This window comes from Ochotona curzoniae, unplaced genomic scaffold, assembly GCF_017591425.1.
Source record: "Ochotona curzoniae isolate NIBS_2020 unplaced genomic scaffold, NIBS_Ocur_1.0 contig_883, whole genome shotgun sequence".
Classification (NCBI taxonomy): domain Eukaryota; kingdom Metazoa; phylum Chordata; class Mammalia; order Lagomorpha; family Ochotonidae; genus Ochotona; species Ochotona curzoniae.
In genome coordinates this window covers 69,427,093-69,449,442 of record NW_024466599.1, presented here as the reverse complement: position 1 = coordinate 69,449,442, position 22,350 = coordinate 69,427,093, and the positions used below count along the sequence as shown (strand labels likewise).

General features: G+C 45.3%; 2 protein-coding genes across 2 annotated transcripts; one reads left to right on the top strand and one right to left on the bottom strand.

Annotated features, from left to right (window-relative positions):
* Nucleotides 1-4: 4 nt before the first annotated feature.
* UNC50 (unc-50 inner nuclear membrane RNA binding protein) lies at nt 5-18,428 on the bottom strand. Its single transcript, XM_040993774.1, has 6 exons — nt 18,325-18,428; nt 17,299-17,585; nt 16,422-16,542; nt 901-1,040; nt 713-814; nt 5-312 (listed from the first exon to the last, which is right to left on the bottom strand). Exons 2-6 carry the CDS (start codon nt 17,576-17,578, stop codon nt 176-178), a joined length of 780 nt encoding a protein of 259 aa, XP_040849708.1. The 5' UTR covers nt 17,579-17,585; nt 18,325-18,428; the 3' UTR covers nt 5-175.
* A 136-nt stretch (nt 18,429-18,564) lies between these two features.
* LOC121165199 (cytochrome c oxidase assembly factor 5) lies at nt 18,565-21,704 on the top strand. The gene is made up of 3 exons (XM_040993770.1): nt 18,565-18,733; nt 19,663-19,746; nt 20,572-21,704. The coding sequence occupies exons 1-3, from the start codon at nt 18,635-18,637 to the stop codon at nt 20,611-20,613; spliced, it is 225 nt and encodes a 74-aa protein (XP_040849704.1). The 5' UTR covers nt 18,565-18,634; the 3' UTR covers nt 20,614-21,704.
* The last annotated feature ends 646 nt before the right edge of the window (nt 21,705-22,350 follow it).

The window sequence follows — 22,350 nt, the reverse complement described above, 5'->3', positions numbered from 1 at the left end:
TAACGTATTGCTTTTTTAAAATTTATTACAGAAGTGTACACTTAATTAGTTTTAAGGAATGTACTCAACAAGTGTTAATATACTTTAATTTCGTAAACTTTACATCAGTTATCTACAAAGATGATTTATTTACAGATTTTACAAGAAGTCGTCACTACGCCAACACTGCTGCCAGTCATTTCACCCTGTACTTGTAGAAAGAACAGAGTGTGTGTGTGAAGTTCCAGCCCAGTGCCAGGGACAGCGCATAGAGCAGAATGAGAGGTGCAAATGGGTAGAGAAGAACGACTGTACTCTTCAAAAATGGTAGTGCTGCAAAAGAAACATCCAGAATGTGGGAATAAGATGTTACTTCCAAAAAGATAATGTCATTTACAGCCAGAGCTATAGGACTATTTGTTGCTTCCTTTTCATTTAGCTGTTTAAGCCCACAGGCTAAGGGGGAAGTGAAGGACAAACACCAGAAATGCTAATGAAAACTGGTGAGTTTAAACCTCCAAAGCCTTAAGGTAAAGAGGATGCTGTTACAGGAGGTCTTCAAAAAGTTCATGAAAGAAACTGTACCAAAACATCTTTTATTTCCATTTACCACAAGTTTAAGTACCCTTGGGACAGTGCATATAAGTGTTCCATCAGTGAGGCTAAGAGTGTCACGTTACAACTGCCTCCTCCCATGTTGTCAATAACCAAAACTAACTTTAAAGTTACTTACCACTGTAACCTAGGAAGGTTACATAGATATAATAGCCAACTGCAATCAACCATAAGGTATTTCCAACTAAATATCCAATAAATGTGTCTGTTAGGATGACATCTGCCAGAAGAGAGGAATACAGTCAGTCTTTACCATGACACATTATGAAGGCATTGGAGATACTCTGAAAAGTCACTGCTACTTACGGTTGATGAAAAAAAGCTGGATGAAATGCAGAATGACTAAGAGGGGATAAAAAGCATTCAGGTGCACATCAAAGGCGTAGCCCCACTCCACATCATACTCTCTGCTGTGTCGTTTCACTAGGTACTTATTAGAGATGAACCTGGAAAACAATTAAAATGTTTCATGCTGCAATAAAGTAAATTCTCTACTCACAAACCACCTATGGGGCAGACGGCATTCTTCATTTCAGGGAGACAGCCATAACAAAATCTCCGAGAAGAGAGCGACACAAACATGATACTTCAGAAAGTTCTAGGCAAATGTAATTAAATTTTGGTGCAGGAAGCTTGACATCTATGCATCCTGCAAGAAGTTTCTGAAGTCCCCATGAATAGGCCCAGTGGTACTGTGGACTGGAAAGAGGGAGAGGAGAGTACAAACCTGAACTGCAGACTGAAATTTGGTGGGTACAAAATAGCAGCTGGAAGATCCACGGGCAGTGACATGCATGTTGTTTAAGGAATGGCTGGTGTGCCCCTCAGAAGCAGCAGGTGACGCCAGAAAAGAAACAGGGGCCACATCTTGTGATGCCTGTGGCCATTTTAAGACCGCTGGCTTTTACAGTCTCCCTGCTGGCTAACCTGAGGACACACTGCTGATGAAAGCAGAAGGCTGAGGTTCGCACCTGCAGCACCAACATCCCACAGGGACTTGGCCGTCCCAGCTCCTCCACTTTGGAGTCAGCTCCCTGCTAATAGCCTAGGAAAGCCCTTAAACTTAACTAAGGCAGCGAAAGTCTTGCATATTGAACACTACAAAATTTGCTGAAATTTGACACTAGATGGTATAAAAACATGGACAGACAAACTATTGTAGATGACAGAACAATGCAGATTCAAAACCCCAGCCATGCTTGTGCTGAAACAAACACCCACCTTACAATTCACAAGGACTCTCAGGGCTCCCAGGTAGTCAGGAAAGCCTTGTAAACAAATGCTGTGGCGGGTTTTACAGATTCCAGAGCCACAGCCATGAACAGCAGGGCACTGGCCTGCAGACAGACATGGGCTAATGGACTAGACAGCCCAGAAACAAAGGCTGGCATATATGGGTATTATAGCACAACGGTTTAAACTGCCATATGCAGCACAAGCATCTCATGGGTACCAATTCGAGTCCCAGGTGCTAAATCCAGCTCTCTGCTTATGATCTGGGAAAGCAGTGGAAACGGCTCTGCTACCTCGGACCCTGCATCCACAAGAGACCTGCAAGAAGCTCCTGGCTTCAGCCTGGCCCAGGCTTGGCCACTGATGCCATCTGGGGGGTAAACCAACGGATGGAAACTCTATCTCTCCCTCTCTTCTATCTATGTAACACTGCCTGCCTTTAAAATAAATTTAAAAATATATATATGGAGTGAGAAAAAAATCCAGTGTGACTTGAGATTTTTGCTTTCAACAGAACATGTAGGTGCCACTAACAGGTGGGCTGGGCGGGGGGGAGGGGTAACTGCAGGAAGTTTGTGATTCATTTCTGTCAAGTTTCACTTGAGAGACAGGATGGACAGCGCTTACCTGCTGGTTCATTCCTCCCTGCCTGAGCTGGAGCCAGGAACTCAATCTAGGTTTCCTACATGGCTGGCAGGAACCCAGTCACTTGAGCCATCATGAGCTGCTTTCCGCAGGACCAGGGCCAGGAATCCGACCCAGGTACTGCTGTGTGGGTGTCTTACCTATTAAACTCAATGCCTGCCTGCCCGAAACCACTCTCCAGTGGTTCTGAAGACTACGTCAGAGTTGAGAGTCAGACGTGTCATACTGAAGTTGCCTATTACAATGGAAAAAAGACACCGTTCACAAAACCTCAAGTTTAGCATAGGTCCCAACTGGAGGTACAGACTCATCAGTGTTTGCCATCACCTAAGTAACACACGCAGGTGTGGGCATGTGGCTTGAGGTGCCCATGGCCTGTGTCAGAGTGCCTTGTCTGCTTCCTGGATGTTCTGCTCCCAACCCAGCTCTTGCTGATATGCATCGTGCGGGGTGGCACTAAGTTATCTGAAAATGTCATAAAAATTCTGCTTCAAACAAACTGAACTTGCCAAGAGCAGGTGCCACTGCCATTTCACAAACATGCAGCTTCCTTCCCTCGAGTCTACCTGTGGTCACTCCCCTGCCACCTGTGCAGGAGACCCAGATGCAGTCCACATGTGGCTGCTGTGGACATCTGGGGAGGGAATGGAAGTTCTCCTCCCTCCTCTGCAGCCTTTTAAAGAAAATGAAAATGAACCTGAAAAAGAAAATGAGATCCAAGGTCTAAGAGCTCCATCAACCCCACAAAAAGGTGAGGAAAATCAGAAGCAACAGCAGGAAAGGAGTAGCCAATGGAACATCTATCCAGCCGTGAGAACAACTGTTCAGGCATTAATTTACAGTGAACACATGAATTATAATTTTAAAAAATCTTCAAAGACTATAAAAATATCATGTATACCACAAATACCCAAGGACATATCACTCCATTCCAGGGCATGGATACAGTTAAGAAAATGCCAGTCCTATACTGCAGAGTGGTGGTTATCAAAACCAGCCTGATACTGGCACAAAGATAGAGAGGAGGATCAGTGGAGCAGAATAGAAACAACAGAAGGGAACCCACACAGATACAGCCAAATAATCACTGACAAAAAGACGACAATCCAAGCAAATGGGAAGGTTTCTTCAACAAATGCTGTTGGGACAACTGGTTAATAGCCTGCAGAAAAAAAAAGACAGACCCACATCTATCACCATACACTGAGATCAAATCTAAATGGATAAAAGACCTAAACTTACATTCAGAAACCAGTTTGAACTTTTGGAAGAAAATGTTGTAAACATCCTGCAAGATTTAGGTGTAGGCCCTGACCTCCTGCAAAGGACATCAAATGCAATAGCAATCAAGACCAAAATAAGCAAATGGGACTTCATCAAACTAAGAAGCTTCTGTACAGCAAGGGAAACAATCGACAAAGTAAAAAAACCCACAGAATGGGAGATCTTTGCACACTACATAGGTGATAGGGGGCTAATCTCCAGAATATACAGAGAACTCCACAACACCAAAACAAAAAAAGCCACTCAAGAAATGGGCAAACATTTCACAAAGGAACAAACCTAAGTGGCAAATAAACATATGAAAAAATGTACAAGTTTCCTGGCAATCAGGGAAATCCAAATTAAGACAACAATGAGGTACCACCTAACGCCAGAAAGAATGGTTCACATACAAAAAAACCACCAACAACACTTGCTGGCGAGGATGCGGGGAACAGGGAATCCTACTCCACTGCTGGTGGGCTGCAGGTTGGTACAGCCTCCACGGAAATCAGTCTGGAGAACACTCAAACAACTGAAAATCTGCATACCATATGATCCAGCAATAGCACTCCTAGGAATATATCCAAAACACCTGTTACACAAGAAACCAATATGCATCCCTATGTTCACAGCAGCACAATCAATAATTGCAAAAACTTGAAAGCAACCGAAATGCCCATCAACAGAAGACTGGATAAGAAAGCTATGGTACATCTATCCCATGGAATAGTACTCAGCTATTAAAAAAACAAAATGGGGCCCGGCGCAGTGGCGCAGTGGTTAAGCAACCCGGGATCCCATATGGGCGCCGGTTCTAGTCCTGGCCACTCCACTTTCCATTCAGCTCCCTGCCTGTGGCCCAGGAAAGCAGTCGAGGACGGCCCAAAGCTTTGGGACCCTGCACCCGCGTGGGAGACCTGGAAGAGGCTCCTGGCTTGGGACCGGCATAGCATCGGCTGTTGCACTCACTTGGAGAGTGAATCATTGGATGGAAGATCTTCCTCTCTGTCTCTCCTCTCTGTATATCCGCCTTTCCAATAAAAATAAAATAAATATTTTTAAAAAAAACAAAAAAAAAGAACTTGCATTAAAAAAAAATGCAGTTTTTTGTGGCCAAATGGGCCCAACTGGAAACCATTTATGTTAAGGGAAATGAGCCAATCCCAAAAGGTTAGATACCACATGTTTGCCTTAATTTAAGATGAAATAATGTCAATCCAAAAAATAGTACCTGTAAACTGCAATATTATTCCAACCACAAACAGCCTGCATCTCATGCAATAAGATATTGTGATGAAACTAATTAATGAACAATCAATGTGAGTCAGACGGCTTATGATCTACATAAAGAATTGTAAAACCTAATATACCTTTCAGACCCTAAGCTACTTGAAAATGGGGTGGGAGAGCAGAGGAATCTTCCATCTCCTTAGAATATGTGAGGAAGACGTGAAGTATAACCTATCAGGAACACAACAGGTAACTCATAGACAACAGACTCGAATCAGCATTAGACAATAGTAAAACTACAAAGACATATAGGGGGAATCAAGGCTCCAGCGATCTGTTTCCAGCACCAGCCAGGCGTCCAGCAGTGGCCTCCACACAGATGTTGTGACCACCAGGTGAGAGCCTGGGTCCATGTGGGGAGCTAGGAAAGTGAGTATAGTCTGGGAGCTGACAATCAAGCTGAGTGACTGGAACCAGCCACAGGCAGAGAGAGGAAGGGACTCAGGGCGCCATCTCGTGTGGAGGCAGCAGAACGCGGAATTTACAGAACGGCACAGAGGCGCCTTTCTGTCTGTCCACATGGAACTGATCCAAGTGGGGAGGGGAGCACCAGCTTCGCTCCCTGCAGGGTCGGTGTGGTCCCTGGAGCTGAAAGCCAGCGGCCACAATTCTCTACCTGGCACCATCTCGGGTGTGGACCCCAAGTGAAGATCCAGAGTGGGCGTGTTATTAGCTAATTGCACTGAGCTGAGCCCACAGCACCAGCCTTGCAGCCTGTAGGGTCTGTGTGATCCCTGGAGCTAATGGCCGACAGCCCCCTGATCTTTGGTGATGCCCCTACGGGCGCCATCTTGGACACTGTGGCAAGTGCTCCGAACACTGATAAACTGCAAGCGGGAGGAGTGGTGAACTGCGCATGCGCTATTCAGCAGCTCTCAGATAACAGTGTCACGGGACCAGACACTGTTACACTGAAGGGAGGACAGCTGAGTCCCCCAAGAACTGACCTGGGGACAAAAATACCACCATCTTAGAGCACTGACTGCACAGGCTCCATAGAGAAAACAACTCGTACAAGGCACGCGACCAACTCCACCCAAAATAACCCCAGGAGGTACTCAGATTTATCGGCCAGCAGGGGGCGACAAGGTCAGGGCTGCCTACAAAATCAGTGCCAGGGACAAAGCAATTATTCAGGACAGCTGTGTTTTCCAAATCCAGGGCACTGATCGAACATAAAAATCAACTTATAGACCTGTAGGTAATACACCATAGAGATGATTTCGTCAAACAGATCGGCAACTACAAAAGGTAAAAGACAAGACAAAAGCACTGTGAATGTTACTGAAGACTCTCCAACAAAGGAGCAAAAACTTTGCCCACTCTGAGTTAATGTCTCTGAGGAAGACATTGAGAAAATGGGGGACAAAGAACTCAGAAGGGCCCGACGGTGTGGCCTAGCGCCTAAAGTCCTCGCCTTGAACGCACCGGGATCCCATATGGGTGCCGGTTCTAATCCCAGCAGCTCCACTTCCCATCCAGCTCCCTGCTTGTGGCCTGGGAAAGCAATTGAGGATGGTCCAAAGCCTTGGGACCCTGCACCCGTGTGGGAGACCCAGAAGAAGTTCCTGGATCCTGGCTGCGGATCGGCATAGCATCAGCCGTTGCGGTCACTTGGGGAGTGTACCATCGGAAGGAAGATCTTCCTCTCTGTCACTCCTCCTCTCTGTATATCTGACTTCCCAATAAATAAATAAATCTTAAAAAAAAAAAAAAAACTCAGAAAACTCGTTCCAAAGCTGGTCAACAATGAGAATTACAAACAAGAGTTCAAAGAAGAAATAGCATAATACATCAAATTAAGGCAGATATATCAGAAATTAAGAATACAGTGGAGCAAATTAAAAATACAGTGGAGAGTCTCAACAACAGAATGGATGAAGCAGAAGAAAGAATATCAGAATTAGAAGATATTTCCTGTCACCATGAAGGAACAAGCAAAAAGCTGGAAGCAGAGCTAGGTCAAGCTAAAAAAAATTAAGAATTAAAAGATATGATTAAAAGGTCCAACATAAGAGTTATATGAGAGTTCCAGAAGGTGCAGAAAGAGAAGTTGGGATTAGAGGTGTATTCAGTGAAATAATAAAGGAAAACTTCCCTAATCTGAGCAAAGAATTGGAAAATAACATACAGGAGGGCTACAGAACTCCAAACAGAGTTGACAAAAAGCGAACTTCACCACGACACATGATAATCAAGCTCTCATCAGTCGAACAAAAAGAAAAAAATCCTTAAATGTGCATGTGAAAAAAATCAAGTGTCATATAGGGGAACTCCAATCAAACTCACAGCTAACCTTTCAGAGGAAACACTACAGGCCAGAAGAGAATGGAGTGACGTAGTCCAGATTCTAAAAGAGAAAAATTTTCAGCCCAGAATAACTTACCCTGCAAAGCTCTCCTTTGTCTTTGAAAATGAAGTAAAATTCTTCCACAATAAAGAAAAACTTCAAGATTTTGTCTCATCTAAACCTGCCCTACAAATGATACTCAAAGATGTTCCCATGAAAGAAAAAATAGCAGCCACCAGAAACAAAGGCAAATGTGGAGAACATCCCACTAGAAGGCTAACAGAAGACTCAATCATAGAACACACATTGCCAAAATGACAGGACCAAACTGCCCCTTATCCATAATGCTGAATGTAAACGGTGTAAACTTATCAGTCAAATGCCATAGATTGGAGGACTGGATCAAAAAACAAAACCCAACTATCTGCTGCTTACAGGAGACACATCTCACCAACAAAGATCAGGAAAAAATTGAAAGTGAAAGGATGGAAAAAGATATTTCAAGCAAATGGTAAGGAAAGATGACCAGGTGTAGCCATTCTTATATCAGATGATATAGACTTTGATGTGAAGAGCATCGGAAGAGATGAAGAATGATACCACATAATGATCAAAGGATGCCTTCAGCAAGAAGAGATCAGCATAATAAATGTTTACGCTCCAAACGCCAAAGCATCTAGCTACGTGAAACAAATATTAATGGACTTAAAGAGAAACAGACTCCAATACAATCATAGTGGGAGACCTTAATACCCCATTAAAACAAATGGACAGATAAAAAAGCCAGAAACTCAGCAAAGAAACAATAGAACTCACCTAAACTCTACAGCAAATGGACTTAGTCAACATCTATCGAACCTTTCATCCTACAGAGAATACACTTATTTTTCATCAGTACATGGAACTTTCTCCAGAATTGATGATGTTATAGGCCATAAAACAAGCCTCAGAAAATTTTAAAAAGTGGAAATCATACCATGCATCTTCTCAGACCACCAAGGAGTGAAACTTGAGACCAAGCAGTTGAAACATCAAGGAAGACTTACAAACATATGGACACTGAATAATATGTTACTAAATGAGCAATGGGTTAGAGAGGAAATCAAAGGGGAAATTTAAAAATTGCTTGAAACAAATGAAGGCATCAACACAACTTATCAAAACTTATGGGACACAATCAAGGCGGTGCTGAGCGGAAAGTTCATTTCAATCAGTGCTTATGTCAAGAAATTAGAAAAGCACCAAGTAAATCAGCTAATCTTACAACTGAAATACTAGAAACACAGCAACAAAGAAATCCCAAGATTAGTAGGAAAAAAGAAATCATCAAAATAAGGGAGGAAATAAACCAAATGGAGACCAAGAGAACTATACACAAGATCAATCAATCAAAGAGTTGGTTCTTTGAGAAAATCAACAAAATAGACTCCCCACTAGCTCAACTAATCAAAAAAAGGAGGGAGAAAATACACATCAAATAGTATCAGAGATGAGAAAGGAGTTATAACAAGATACCTCAGAAATACAAAGAATCATCAGGAACTATTACAAGCAACTATATGCAAACAAATCAGAAAACCTAGAGGAGATGGATAGTCTTGAACGCATGCAATCCAGCAAAATTGAATCAAGAAGCAATTAACAATCTAAACAGCCCAATAACATGCACTGAGATTGAATCAGTAATTAAAGCCCTCCCAACCAAGAAAAGTCCTGGACCAGATGGCATCACAGCTGAATTCTACCAAACATTCCAAGAGGAATTTACCCCAATCTTACACAAGCGTTTTCAAACAATAGAAAAAGAGGCAATCCTCCCAAGCTCTTTCTGTGAAGCTAAGATCACCTTAATACCAAAGCCAGAGAGAGAAACAACAGAAAAAGAGAACTACAGACCGATATCCTTGATGAACATAGATGCAAAGATTCTCAATAAAATACTAGCCAACAGGAGCCAACAACACATCAGGCAGATCATTCACCAGGACCAGGTGGGATTCATCCCAGGCATGCAGGGATGGTTCGACATTCGCAAAAACAATAAATGTGATACATCACATCAACAAATTGAAAATTAAAAACCATATGATCCTGTCAATAGATGCAGAGAAGGCATTTGATAAAACCCAACACCACTTCATGTTAAAAACTCTAAACAAGATAGGCATAGAAAAACATTCTACAACACAATCAAAGCAATTTACGAAAAACCCAATGCCAGCATCATACTAAATGGGGAAAGATTGGAAGCCTTTCCGCTAAAATTTGGAACTAGACAGGGATGTCCACTGTCATCACTACTCTTCAATATAGTTTTGGAAGTCCTAGCCAGAGCTATTAGGCAAGAAAAACCAATGAAAGGAATACAAATTAGAAGTGAGGAATTGAAATTATTGCTATTTGCAGATGATATGATTCTCTACATAGGAAAACCAAAACACTCAGTCACGAGACTATTGGAACTCATAAGAGACTTTGGCAGGGTAAGAGGATACAAAATTAATGAACACAAATCGATGGCACTAGTGTATGCAAATAATTCCAGGGCTGAAAAAGAAATTTTAAGCACAGTCCCCTTTAAAATAGAGGAGAGGAATCTTAAATACCTAGGGATCAAGCTAACTAAATATGTGAAAGACATCTATGATGAAAACTATAAAACACTTAAAAAGGAAATAGAAGTAGACCTTGAATAATGGAGAACCTTACCATGTTCCTGGATTGGCAGGATCAACAGTATCAAAATGACCATATTACCAAAAGCAATATACAGATTCAATGCAATCCCAATCAAAATCCCAACAACATTCTTCTCAGAAATAGAAAAGATGATACAACAGTTCATCTGGAATCACAAAAGACTATGAATAGCCTAAGCTATCCTGAAATTTAAAATCAAGCTGGAGGAATCACAATTCCAGACCTCAAGACCCACTACAGAGCAGTGGTTATCAAAACAGATACTGTACTGGTACAGAAACAGAGAAGATCAGTGGAACAGAATAGAAACACCAGAAGGGAATCCACACATGTATAGTCACCTAATCTTTGACAAGAAAACAGAAAACAATCCAGGTGAAAAACCTGGTCTCTTCAATAAATGCTGTTGGGACAATTGGATAGCAGCATGCAGAACTAAGAAGCAAGATCCACATGTCACATTATATGAAACTTAGCTCTAACTGGCTCAAGGACCTAAATCTACACCCAGAAACCATCAAACTATTAACGGAAAACATAGGAAACACATTCCAAGATAAAGGAACAGGGAAAGACTTCTTAGAAAAGACGCCTAAAGCAAAGGCAATCAAAGCCAAAATGAACAAATGGGACTACATCAAATTAAAAAGCTTCTGTACAGCAAAGGAAACAATTAACAAAGTGAAGAAGCAACCAACAGAATGGGAGAAAATTTTTGTACACTACACAAGTGATAGGGGACTAATAGCCAGGATCTACAAAGAGCTTCAGAAACCCAGGGACAGCAAAAAAAAAAAAAAAAAAAAAAAAAAATCCTGGTAACAAATGAACACACATCTCTCAAAAGAACAGGTTCAAATGGCTAACAAACATATGCAAAAATGCTCAGGCTCCCTAGCCATCAGAAAGATACAAATGAAAACCACCTTGAGGTACCACCTAACTCCAGTGAGACTGGCCTACATTCAGAACTTGAATAACAACACCTGCTGGCGTGGATGTGGGGAGAAAGGCATCCTCCTTCATTACTGGTGGGAGTGTAGGCTAGTACAACCACTGTGGAAATCAGTATGGAGAGTGCTTGGAAAATTGCAAATAAACCTGCCATATGACCCAGCTATCCTGATTCTAGGAATATACCCAAAAGAAGTGAAATCTGCATGTGAGAAGGGGATCTGGAATCCTATATTTACAGCAGCACAATCTACAAAGGCAAAGACAAGGAAACAAACCAGATGTGCGTCCAAGGAAGAGTGGTTAAAGAAACTGTGGTACATCTACTCCATGGAATATTATTCAGCTATTAAGAAGAATGAAATTATTCTATTTACAACCAGGTTCTCCCAACTAGAGACCATTATGTTAAGTGAAATGAGTCAATCCCAAAAGAACAAACACCATATCATATATTCTCTCTCATATAAGGAAGCCAACATGGAAAGTGTAACTCCAACAGTCCAATCTATCCTGTTTTTTTTTTTTTTTGTCTGTCTGTTTTTTTGGCTGTATCCCATGTGTTTTGATGTTTTTATTTCAGTTTGGTTGCTTCCAAATAATCTCTATTCTCTAGTAGAATTCATCACGTGCTCATAAAGTATATGATGGCATCATTTTTCCCAAGAGACTTCTGTGTTTCCTTTTTTGTCATGCAGGTGTTGATTATTCAGTGGCGTGTTATTTTTTCAGGGTGATAGAATTTATTGTTGTTGTTGTTGATGTGGCTGTTATGAAATGATGTCAATCCGAAAAACAGTAATATTATTTCAACCCCCAACAGCCTTTATCTCATGCAATAAGATACTGTGAAATAACCAATGAATCAACAATCAATGTTAGTCAGACTGCTCCTATCTATATCAAAGAATTGTAAAACCTAATATACTTGTAAGGACCTATGCTACTCAGAAATGGGGAGGGAGAGCAGAGAAATCTTACATCACCCTAGAAGGTGTGAGGAAGACAGATGTATAACCTATCAGGATCATAACTGGTAACTCATAGATAACAGACTTGAATCAGCATTAGACAATAGCAAAACTACAAAGGTATATGAGGGGAATCAGGAGCAATCCCAGCAACCTCTTAACAGGAGGTCATATGCACGGGGGGGGGGGGGGGGGGGAAGGGCAGAGTGGAGCAGGCAGACAGGAGGAGGCTTGTATCCCAACCCTGAAGACTCCTAGGATCCTCACCAAGGACTATCAGTACGAGCTCCGAGGACTACATCCCAACCGTCAAGGAGACCACGGGGAATTGGAGTGCCTTCAGAGGCGAGAACTCTGAGGTCACCCACCCCCATTTGGATTTCCCACATGGGATGGAAGAAGCCCATACCCTGCCTCGCAGGATCCAAGGTCATCGGAACGACAACCAGGAGCACTGAGCGGTCCGCAGTAAACTTCCTTCAGGACTAGGGAGAGGAGCTTTCTCTGGTCCTTGCCTGGTTCTGACTTTGGGTCCCTACCCTCTCTCGTAATGACCATCAGGATCGCTCCAGATACCCCCAAAACAAACTAACAACAATAACAAAAAAAAACTAGAATAGACAGAGAACAGCAAGGAAAGCTTAGAAACAGAGTGGGGATGCACTTATAACTCACTGGGTGGGACACAAAGATTAGTTATTCCTCACTAGGGTATTGAAGATTTCTCTGCACATGCCTCCTAAAACTGTTCACCTAAACTGTTGACATATGCCTTGTTTGAGTTATAGAGTTAGACTGCCGGAAAAACAGCCAGGTTCTGCAAACCCATGCTTCATCGCTATAAACTGCTCAATACTAAAATTAAAATAGACATGAGACAGCTGAATAGTAATCTATAGCCATTTTAAGGTGTATAGAACCCAGTTGTATATAAACTAATAATTGAAATGTCAATGTAGAAGTCACAGGATGTGGTTCAGAACTTGCACTTTTTTTCTCTCTCTTTTAACATGTTGGTTACTCAATACCATGTCAACTAATTCCATTATAAATTGTTACTGATGTAATGTCGAGGCTTTTACTTGATTGGGATGATACTCTGCCAGCTCTACCTTCAAACCAGAGATGGTCTCCTGAAGAAACCGTTGAACTTATCTGGACAATAAGATGCTGGACTCTGCTTTGTAGATGCTTGCAATGAAAGAATCTGAACTGAATCTGAACTGTGGTAATGCAACAAGGTGGAGGAATCCACCATGGGGAGTGGGTTTGTGAAGGGAGGGGGGGAATCCCAGTGCCTATAAAACTGTGTCACATAATGCAATGTAATAATAATAATAAAAAAAGACATATAGGGGAAATCAAGAGCGATCCTGACAACCTCTTAACAGGAGGTCATATGCACAGAGCAGGGGGGACCCCAGAGTGGAGCAGGTAGACAGGAGGAGGCTTGTATCCCAACCCTGAAGACTCCTGGATCCTCACCAAAAACTATCAGTACGAGCTCCAAGGACTAAATCCCAATTGCCAAAGAAACCACGGGGAATTGGAGTGCCTTCAGAGGCCAAGAGGTCACCCACCCCCATTTGGATCTAGCACATGGGATGCAAGAAGCCCAAATCCTTCCTTGCAGGATCCAAGGTCATCGGAACAACAGCCAGGAGCCAAGTGGTCTACAGAAATAGAACAGTAAACTTCCTTTAGGACTAGAGAGAGGAGCTTCTCTGGTCCTTACTTAACTCCAACTTTGGATCCCCAACCTCTCTTGCAATGACCATCAGGGTCGCTCCAAAGGCTACACCCCCGCCCCCCAAAAAAGCAAACAAAAAAAATTAGAATAGACAGAGAACAACAAGGAAAGCTTAGAAACAGACAGGGAATGATCAGCGTGGATTCACATATATACCTTAGTAGGTAGAGCACAAAGATTAATTACTCCTCACTAGAGCATTGAAGACTTCTCTGCACACCCCTCCTAAACTGTTCTGCATCTCAACTGTTGACATATGCCTTGTTAGAGTTATAAGCCAGTTTAGACTATCCTAAAATCTGCCAAGTTCAGCAAAATTATGCTTCTGCACTATAAACTGCTAAAATTAAAATAAACACCAGACAGCTGAATAGTACCCTATAGCCATTTTAAGGTGTATAGCAGCTGGTTCTGTGTATAAACTAAAATTGAAATGTCAATGAAGTAGTCACAGGATGTGGTTAAGAACTTTTTTTTTTAACATACTAATTACTCAATTCCATGTCAATTAATTCCATAATGTTGTAAACTGTGGTTGATATTATGTTGAAGCTTTTAATTGATTGGGATGATATTCTGCCAGCTCTGCCTTCAAACCAGAGATGGTCTCCCCAAGAAACTGTTGAATTTACCTGGACAATAAGATGCTGGACTCTGTGCTTGGTATATGTTTGCAAAGAAAGAATCTTTACTGAATTTGAACTGTAATACTGTAACAAGGTGGAGGAATCCACCATGGTGGGAGGGCAGGAGGAGGGGTTGGGGGAATCCCAGAGCCTATGAAACTGTGTCACATAATGCAACATAATCAATAAAAAAAAAAAAAATGCCAGTTGTTCATTCTTCAAAAGAAGTAAAAATACAAAATGCACAGTAAGGGGAGGGAGACACAGTAAGCTGTCCCACTTATCTGAAAATGTCAAAATAAGTGCCTATAACACTGTGTCACATAATGCAATACAATTAAAAAAGAATAACACTGGGCCCGGCACGGTGGCGCAAGTGGTTAAGGTCCTCACCTTGCACCCCCAGGATCCCATATGGGCGCCAGTTCTAATCCCGGCAGCCCCGCTTCCCTTCCAGCTCCCTGCCAGTGGCCTGGGAAAGCAGTCGAGGACGGCCCAAAGCTTTGGGAACCTGCACCCGCGTGGGAGACCCGGAAGAGGCTCCTGGCTTTGGATTGGCATAGTATCGACCCGTTGCACTCACTTGGGGAGTGAATCATCGGACGGAAGATCTTCCTCTCTGTCTCTCCTCTCTGTATATCTGCCTTTCCAATAAAAAAAATAATAAAAATAAATCTTTAAAAAAAAAAAAAAAAAGAATAACACTGCTTCACTCAAACAACTGAACTTACCAGACATTCCCCATTTTGCCAGGCACAGAGTGCCACTACAGGTCTGCAGAATCCTACAGAATCCTGGCTGCAGGGCCTCTGCTTCTCCCTTCATCCCTTCAGGGGATGCGCTCTGTCCTCCCGCAGCCCAGTCTGAGGTCTGGAATGAGGGTGTCCTTTCGAAGAGCTCAAAGACAGCCACAGCTTTCACCTAATTATGCCAGCCATGTCTCCTGGTTTAGGGTCACCCACCTCAGCAGGTACTGACCTTCCTGTCTACTGAGCACTCAGCCACCTGAACTCAACAGCCCCAACACAGAACGCTTCACCTGCACCTCCATTTACTCACAAGCTCTAACATAGCACTCCACAATGAGCCAGATGCTTTGCATCTTATAACCTTCTCAGAAAAACATCATTAACTCTGCAAACAATGGGACAGGGACCAAATGTCACACAAATGCCTGAGCTGGCATTTGAACTCCTTTCTCTGACAGCCTCCTGGATCCTCCACTAAGCTCACTCAGCACAGCCACTGCCCTTCCTGCAGTAGGCCAGTCACACAGAACCAAAACACCCAACACGAGAAGCACACACTCCACGATGCTGCTGTTACATCAACCCCAGAGTCAGACCAGTAATGCTTTAAGAACAAACAAAATAACCCATAAACGCTGTGCTCTTAGCAGGAAAGCAACAAAAGTTAAAAAGTAAACCCTCTTCAAGTGTACTTCACTTAGTATCAAGGATTTAAGTAAGACCCGTTAAATACCCAGAAGATTTAAACAATTCTAAACACTATGGAACATTTGTGCATTTAGGAGTAGCCACCACTGATGAAGGCAAAAGGCTGAGCCATCATACAACTTAAGCAGCACTGGCTAAATACATAACATTTCTGTAAGCTCAGGAATCCTATTAGTATGACATAAACAGTATTCTATTGGCCAAATGTCCCTTAGGAGTATTTTAGGATGCAGGTACCAAAAGAGGAGGGCAAGTTACAATAATTTTGACAGTCAAAAATGACCATTTCAAGGGCAGGTGTTTGGCCTGGCATCACCAGGCCTGGCTCTGAACCTGACAACTCCAGCTTCTTGCTGCTATGCATCCTGGAAGGTGGGGTGATGACTCGAGCAGCTGGGTCCCCACCAGCTACGTGGGAGACGTGAATCGAGTTCCTAGCTTCTGGCTTTAGCCTAGTCCAGTCCCAGCCACTGCCAGGCAACCGGGGCAGAAAACCAGCAGATGGGAGCTATCTCTCAAAATAGTACTACTGATAAATGGGTCACTTCAATTCAGTTATCTTAGCTTCAGTTTCCACCAACTGTTACACCTCTGAATCAAAAGAAGGCTTCTACAGTATCAGAAAAACAAAGGCATGAAACTTACCACATTAAAGTTGCTATTAGCAGACCGACACCTACACAATCTATGAATACAACCCAAAGGAGAAGCTTTATTGTTTCAAGAAATCCCATGTCCAGTACAAAGCCAAATCCTATAGTGGACACTGAAAGAAAGATGACAACATTCGGTCAGGCACTCTACTGCGGTTCTGTCGGTACAGGACCCCCTCCCTGCCCTCCACATGCCCAGAGTTGAGCAGAGGTGACAGACACAAAAACAGGGCCCCACAGTGTGTCACTCAGGTGGCAACGCACTGCAGCCGGGTGGGCAGCGTGGCCAGTGAGGTCCTTGGGGTTCACTGAAGAGGGCCCTTGCGCTCAAAGCACTCGCATAGTTTAAGCCCAGTTACAGGTGCAAACCGCTAAACACATCATTATCTTACAACACCCTTCAGGTGAAAGGGGCCCTTCCGTTACCCCACTGGAGAAGTTCAAAGTGGTTTTCCAAGTTGGCAGCAGTATTTTCAGAACTCACTGCGAATGTGCCTGTTTGCCAAACATACTGTCAGACTCGGCACTCCAGGTCAGAGTCAGTTGGCATTTGGGAATTGATGCACAGTTGTTACAAGACATGGAGTGGGCCAGCGTCAGCTGTAGTAGGTTAAGCCACGGCCCACCACCATCCAGGTCCCAGCTCCCTGCTAATGCCCCTGGGAAAGCAACGCAAGATGGCCCCTGCCACCTACATGGGAGACACAGATAGACCCGCAGTACTTGACAGAATACAACTGCCTTCTCCCCTGAGAAATTCCTGAGGCTTCAGAGAAAAGGAGCAGCTCCCAAACAGCCCCCACTTCCCACCATGGGTGCCCTGAAGAGCCTGCAGGGAGCAGGTCTCATCTGAAGCGCCCAGCACTTACCACAGAGCCAGATGCTAAGCAGGACCAGGAAGGCGGGGTCATCTCTGGCCCACTGGTCCTTGGTCTGCTTCCGGTAGTGAAAGTTCCTGTAAACCCTCTGTGGGGAGGTGAACAGGTAGAGCATCTGCCAGGCTGCAAACTCAAAGTCCATCTGCCGGAAGCGGAAGAGCCGCCGCAGGTATTTGTAGCGCTTGGCCCCGGCCGTGTGTCTTGCTGCATCCCTGGAACTCAGGACTCCGTTGCCATGGGCTGATGCAGTCACTAAGGTGCTTGGTAACATTTCCAACCTGCAATAACAAGGTACTTAGGCACAAGCTGAAGAAACCCGCGGTCACCAGCAGCAGCCCCCTTCCGAGTCACCGGGAGACACTGCATGTTTTCTTCCCCTGCAACCTTCGAGAAGGGTCGGGACCACAAGCCAAGGCCGCTGCCTCCGAGGCTTGCCTTGGGGCTGCACTTGCGCTTCAGGTCCCCGGGAACACACCTGCCGGCCCTCGGACACCCTCCCAGCTGGCTGCTGTTAGCCGAAGGGGAGCAGCCACGACCACGGGGAGGAGGCAAACTCCGGTTCCCAGCTTCACGCTCTTCACCTGGAAGCCCTACAGCAGTGGGCGCAGGTGCATCCGCGTCCGGCCAGCCCCTCGCCCATCAGAACAACATGACGGAGCGGAGCTCCAACCCCTCGGCTTTCACTCTCAGGGCTCCGGGTAGGCGGCTGCAATGGCAGCGGGGCGTCCGGTCCAACTGGCCACCACGCCCAGCGGCCGGGCCCAGCCGCTCCGCCAAACTACCACATGACGCCAGGTACACCGGCGGGTACCGGACCAGAGGCGAGTCCCACGCGGGATTCCCAACACGCGTACCCTAAACATCACTCCTTCACGGGCCGTACCCGTGTCCCCGAGCGTCCTGAATTTCCTGAGACGACTCTAGTGCAGCCGGCAGGGCCGGCCGCGGCACGGTCACCGCCGGCCGCGCGAGCTGTGGGGAGAGGCCCCCATGGAAGGACAGCTCCTCGGGCCTCACCTCGAGTCCTGCGGCCGCCACGACCCGGGTCCGGCCTCGTTCGCCGCCTCTGACCAGAAAACGCAGCCCGGCCAGGGCTGACTTCCCTTCCCGCAACGTAGACGGCGCCCGGGGGCGCGCCTCTTGGACGTCGCCGCCGCCCACTTCCGCCTCGCGCGCAGCGCCCCCTGGGACCTGTAGTTCCTTCGACCGACAGCTCTCCCCTACCCCCGGAAGCTGTACCGCCTGACTTCCTGCTTCTTCCCGGTCCGGCCTCGCTTGCGTCGGCCCGCCCGGTGGGCCCCTGGGTGGGCGGCGAGGCCAGTCCGGCATGCCCCGCTATTATGAGGACAAGCCCGAGGGCGGCGCGTGCTCGGGTGTGAAGGAGGACCTGGGCGCGTGCCTGCTGCAGTCGGACTGCGTGCTGCAGGTAGCGTCGGCCTTCGGTGAACGTGGGTAGGACGCTTCCCACGTTGGTTTTGGACCTCGAGAAGAAGAAGAAAAAAAAATCAAAACAACCTGGGGTGTGTTAGGATGTAGTTCCAGTGTAACAAGAACGGGGATTCTCCCTTCTGCGCTTGCGTCTGTCGTGTTGTGTGCCTCGGTCCCCCGTGGACCCCCGACACCCCTGACCCGTAACTGGGTGCTGTGCTGGGGTGTGGGAGTGTTGCCCCGACATGGCTGGGCCGGGTGACGTGGAGGGAGGTCAGGAGAGGGAACAAGCCTCCAGGAGGTTGACACTTGCTTCCCACAGCCCCTCTGGCCCAGGACCCAGGCAGAGGACACCCTGCTGGGCACAGGCTCCTGGGGAGGTGATGTGCTGGTTTCCCACTGAGCTGAGTCCGTGTAGGCAGAGCCCTGCACCAAGGCAGCTGGCAGAGGAACTGGCAAACCGTGGGGAAGGCAGCCGCTTGGACAGGGGCTGCACCAGCGCCTGGGGTAGGCTTCTAACTAGTAGGGAGCCTCAAGTGTCCACCCCCACATCCCTCATTTGGGGAGGAACCTGCTCCTTTATTCCACTTTGGAGACTCACCGAGATGAGGATGGAGATCTGGGAACACCTCACAAGGGTACCTTGTAGTTTTGGCTCAGTAAGTGGGGGAGTGTGATTGGCACTCCCCAAGAAAGATCTGGCCATCTGCCAACACTGACCATGTTTAGAGCACATGATGTGCAGAAACCAGTGTATGCGAGAATTCAGAGTCCCCTTAAAGTGAACCAGAACAAAGAGAAAACTGTTTCTTACATGAGTTCATTTTCTATTTTTGTCTTTGGTATGACATTCTAAAAGAGCTATGTTGAGAGTGATTTTGGTACCCTGTGAGCTCCCAGGCATTCACGTTGTTCTGTGTGTCCCAGGAAGGAAAGTCGCCCCGGCAGTGTTTGAAGGAAGGCCACTGCCAAGCATTGAAGTACTCCTTCTTTGAGTGTAAAAGATCAATGGTAAGTGGTTCAAGATACTTAACAGTGTTGGAAATTACCTACACAGAGTTAAGTCTGAAACTAATTGCAGGTCGTAGTGGCACAGTTAAAGGCTGTAGATGGTGTTCCTGGTCCAGTGAGACTGGGTGGGACTTGAGGGAAGTTCACACCCCCTCCCAGTGCTGACCACAGCTGCTGGCCCCCAGGACTTTGTGGAAGGGAGAAGGGCATCTCAGTAGTTCTGTCTGGGTGCAAGCGAATGCTGACCACAGTGGATAAAGATTGTGGGCAATTACACGCAGATCTGTTATGTCTAGATGTGTGCTGCCCTAAATAATTCCTTCCTCTTGAATTTATGGGAAGTGATACTGTCATCTGTGTGATGTTGCCTTATATTCTCGCTGACTCTTCACTTTACCTACGAAGTGGCTGCGCGGTGAGACCCGTCAGTGAGCTGCCTGGGAGGGGCCACCTGGGCCCAGGACTAAACCCTGGGAAAGCAGTGTGCTGCCGGGGGCTCTCTCCCCTCTTCGATAGTTGGCAATTTAAGCATTTAAATATTAACAAAAATGAATTATCTGAGTTTGGAAGACATACACTGATGATAGCTGAAAGGAAGGACTGTTACTTGGGATTGTACTTGAGAAGGAAATTCTTGTTGATTGTCCTTATGAGGAACTCCGGTGAATACCATCTTTATTCTTGTACCGTTTCTTGGTAGCTCTGACAGTTGGCTTTTTGCTTGGCTGTAAGCTAGTTTACTCCCCTAATATAGTGACAGCTCTTACCAAGTTAAGTTTAATTCTGTTGAACCAAATTTGATTCAATTGTACCTTTATTTTTCAGCTGGATGCCAGGTCAAGATTCAGAGGAAGAAAAGGATATTGACATCATAATGTTGAAGCCAATATGAAATCAGCAAAGGATTTTTCTGATATTTAACATGGAGAAGGCAAAACAAGAGTAGTTTTTGCTACATGTGTGTGTTAGTCCGGGTTTGCCCTCCAGGCACTGGAGAAAATGGATGAGCAGTTCTGTTTTTGAATATGCATAAACTGATTCTTTTGAGCTAAGTTATTTTTAGAAGAATTGGAATAGTTGCTGGGTGGGAGCACAATCAATGGGTTTTATGTTTGGAATCCAAGAATGGGAATGCCGTTCAATTCCAACCTGCCTTGTAATATGCAGCGTGTACATGTAAAAGCCACTGAGGGGACCGATACAGTTGATGACGTGGAGCCTGTCCAGAGGTTTGTTGGGAAAGTTTAGAGGAAAACTATTTTTGTATTCCCTCTGTCCAACTTAGTTCTAAAATAAATTGTTTAATTCCTGGAAACAGAAATGCCGAATTTGCACTGATTTGCTAAAGTAACCACCTCGATGCCTGAATAGCTCCAGGGCCATAAATGGCTGCTGGGCGTTCCGCATGTTGCCAGGATTCCATGCATGCTGTCCTGCCCTGTGTGCTCAGCCAGTCACCCCAAAGGAGAACAGTTACTTCTTGAGCCAGACTAATCAGATCTTTAAAAGAATTCTGGCTTTTCCTGGATCACCTGCCATGGCACTAAAGGCCAGTTCTGCAGAAAAGGGGATGGGGATGGGGGTCCCTCTCTCCAGACCACACTGCAGGGACAACCCCCTTTCCAAAGGCACAGGCGGCTCTGGTGTAAACAGCTGTGCACTGTGCAAAGGTGGGTGAAGCTGTTTGCAAATACAGTAATTAATTCTCATCACTTCATCAACAGCTGAATACAGATCCAAGTTTCCGCTTTAAGTTTTGGCATGTTAGAGTAGTGAAAAGTCACGACTGCTTTATACATCTCAGTCCCTGGGGTTGTCATGTAGTTGGTTTGCTTTCTGGAAGTTACCTGTGACACGGTGGGAATGGGGTGGGATAGCACTGAGCGCTGCTTTGCATCGGGAAGAGAGAGAACTTGTGCACCGTGTCAGTGCTGTAACCTTTATTAAAAGTGATAAAGTAATAAGATGTGTATTTTGTTTTAATTTTCCTTTTATTTGAAGTGCAGATAGAGATCTCCCATCTGTTGACTCCTCAAATGCCCACAAGCCATGGCTGGGACACCAGGACTCTAAGTCCAAGTGTCACACATGGAGGAAGGGACCTAAATATGTGAGCCATGCTCTGTTGCCCCAGGGTGCACATGAGCAGGCAGCTGGATCAGTGGTGGAGCAGGCAGGACTTGTACCAGATGCTCTGAAACGGGATGTGGGCATCCCAAGCAGTGCCTGACTGCAGCACGAAACATCAGTTCCCTAGGACACGTTTTATAAAAATCTCAACTTCTGGGCCATGTGTAGTAGCCTAGCAGCTAAAGTCCTTGCCTTGTCCATGTGGGTGCCAGTTCTAATCCCAGCTGCTCCACTTGCCATCCATTTCGCTGCTTATGGCCTGAAAAAGCAGTCGAGGATGGCCCAAAGCCTTGGGACGCTGCACCTGCACTGGAGACCCTGAAGAGGCTCTGGATTCCTGGCTTCAGATCAGTACAGCTCTGGCCATTGCAGCCATTTGGGGAGTGAATCATCGGACAGAAGAGACCATCCTCTCTATATATCTGACTTTCCAATAAAAATAAAATCTTAAATTAAAAAAAGTCGACTTCTCTA

Bases quoted from the DNA above. Each gene is read 5' to 3' on its own strand.
- LOC121165199 (XM_040993770.1), top strand. From the start codon at position 18,635: ATGCCCCGCTATTATGAGGACAAGCCCGAGGGCGGCGCGTGCTCGGGT. The intron at 18,734-19,662 runs GTAGCGTCGGCC...TGTGTGTCCCAG, and splicing joins AGTCGGACTGCGTGCTGCAG to GAAGGAAAGTCGCCCCGGCA. The intron at 19,747-20,571 runs GTAAGTGGTTCA...TTTATTTTTCAG, and splicing joins TTGAGTGTAAAAGATCAATG to CTGGATGCCAGGTCAAGATT.
- UNC50 (XM_040993774.1), bottom strand. From the start codon at position 17,578: ATGTTACCAAGCACCTTAGTGACTGCATCAGCCCATGGCAACGGAGTC. The intron at 1,041-16,421 runs GTAAGTTTCATG...ATTGTTTTCCAG, and splicing joins CTAATAGCAACTTTAATGTG to GTTCATCTCTAATAAGTACC. The intron at 815-900 runs GTAAGTAGCAGT...CTCTTCTGGCAG, and splicing joins CCAGCTTTTTTTCATCAACC to ATGTCATCCTAACAGACACA.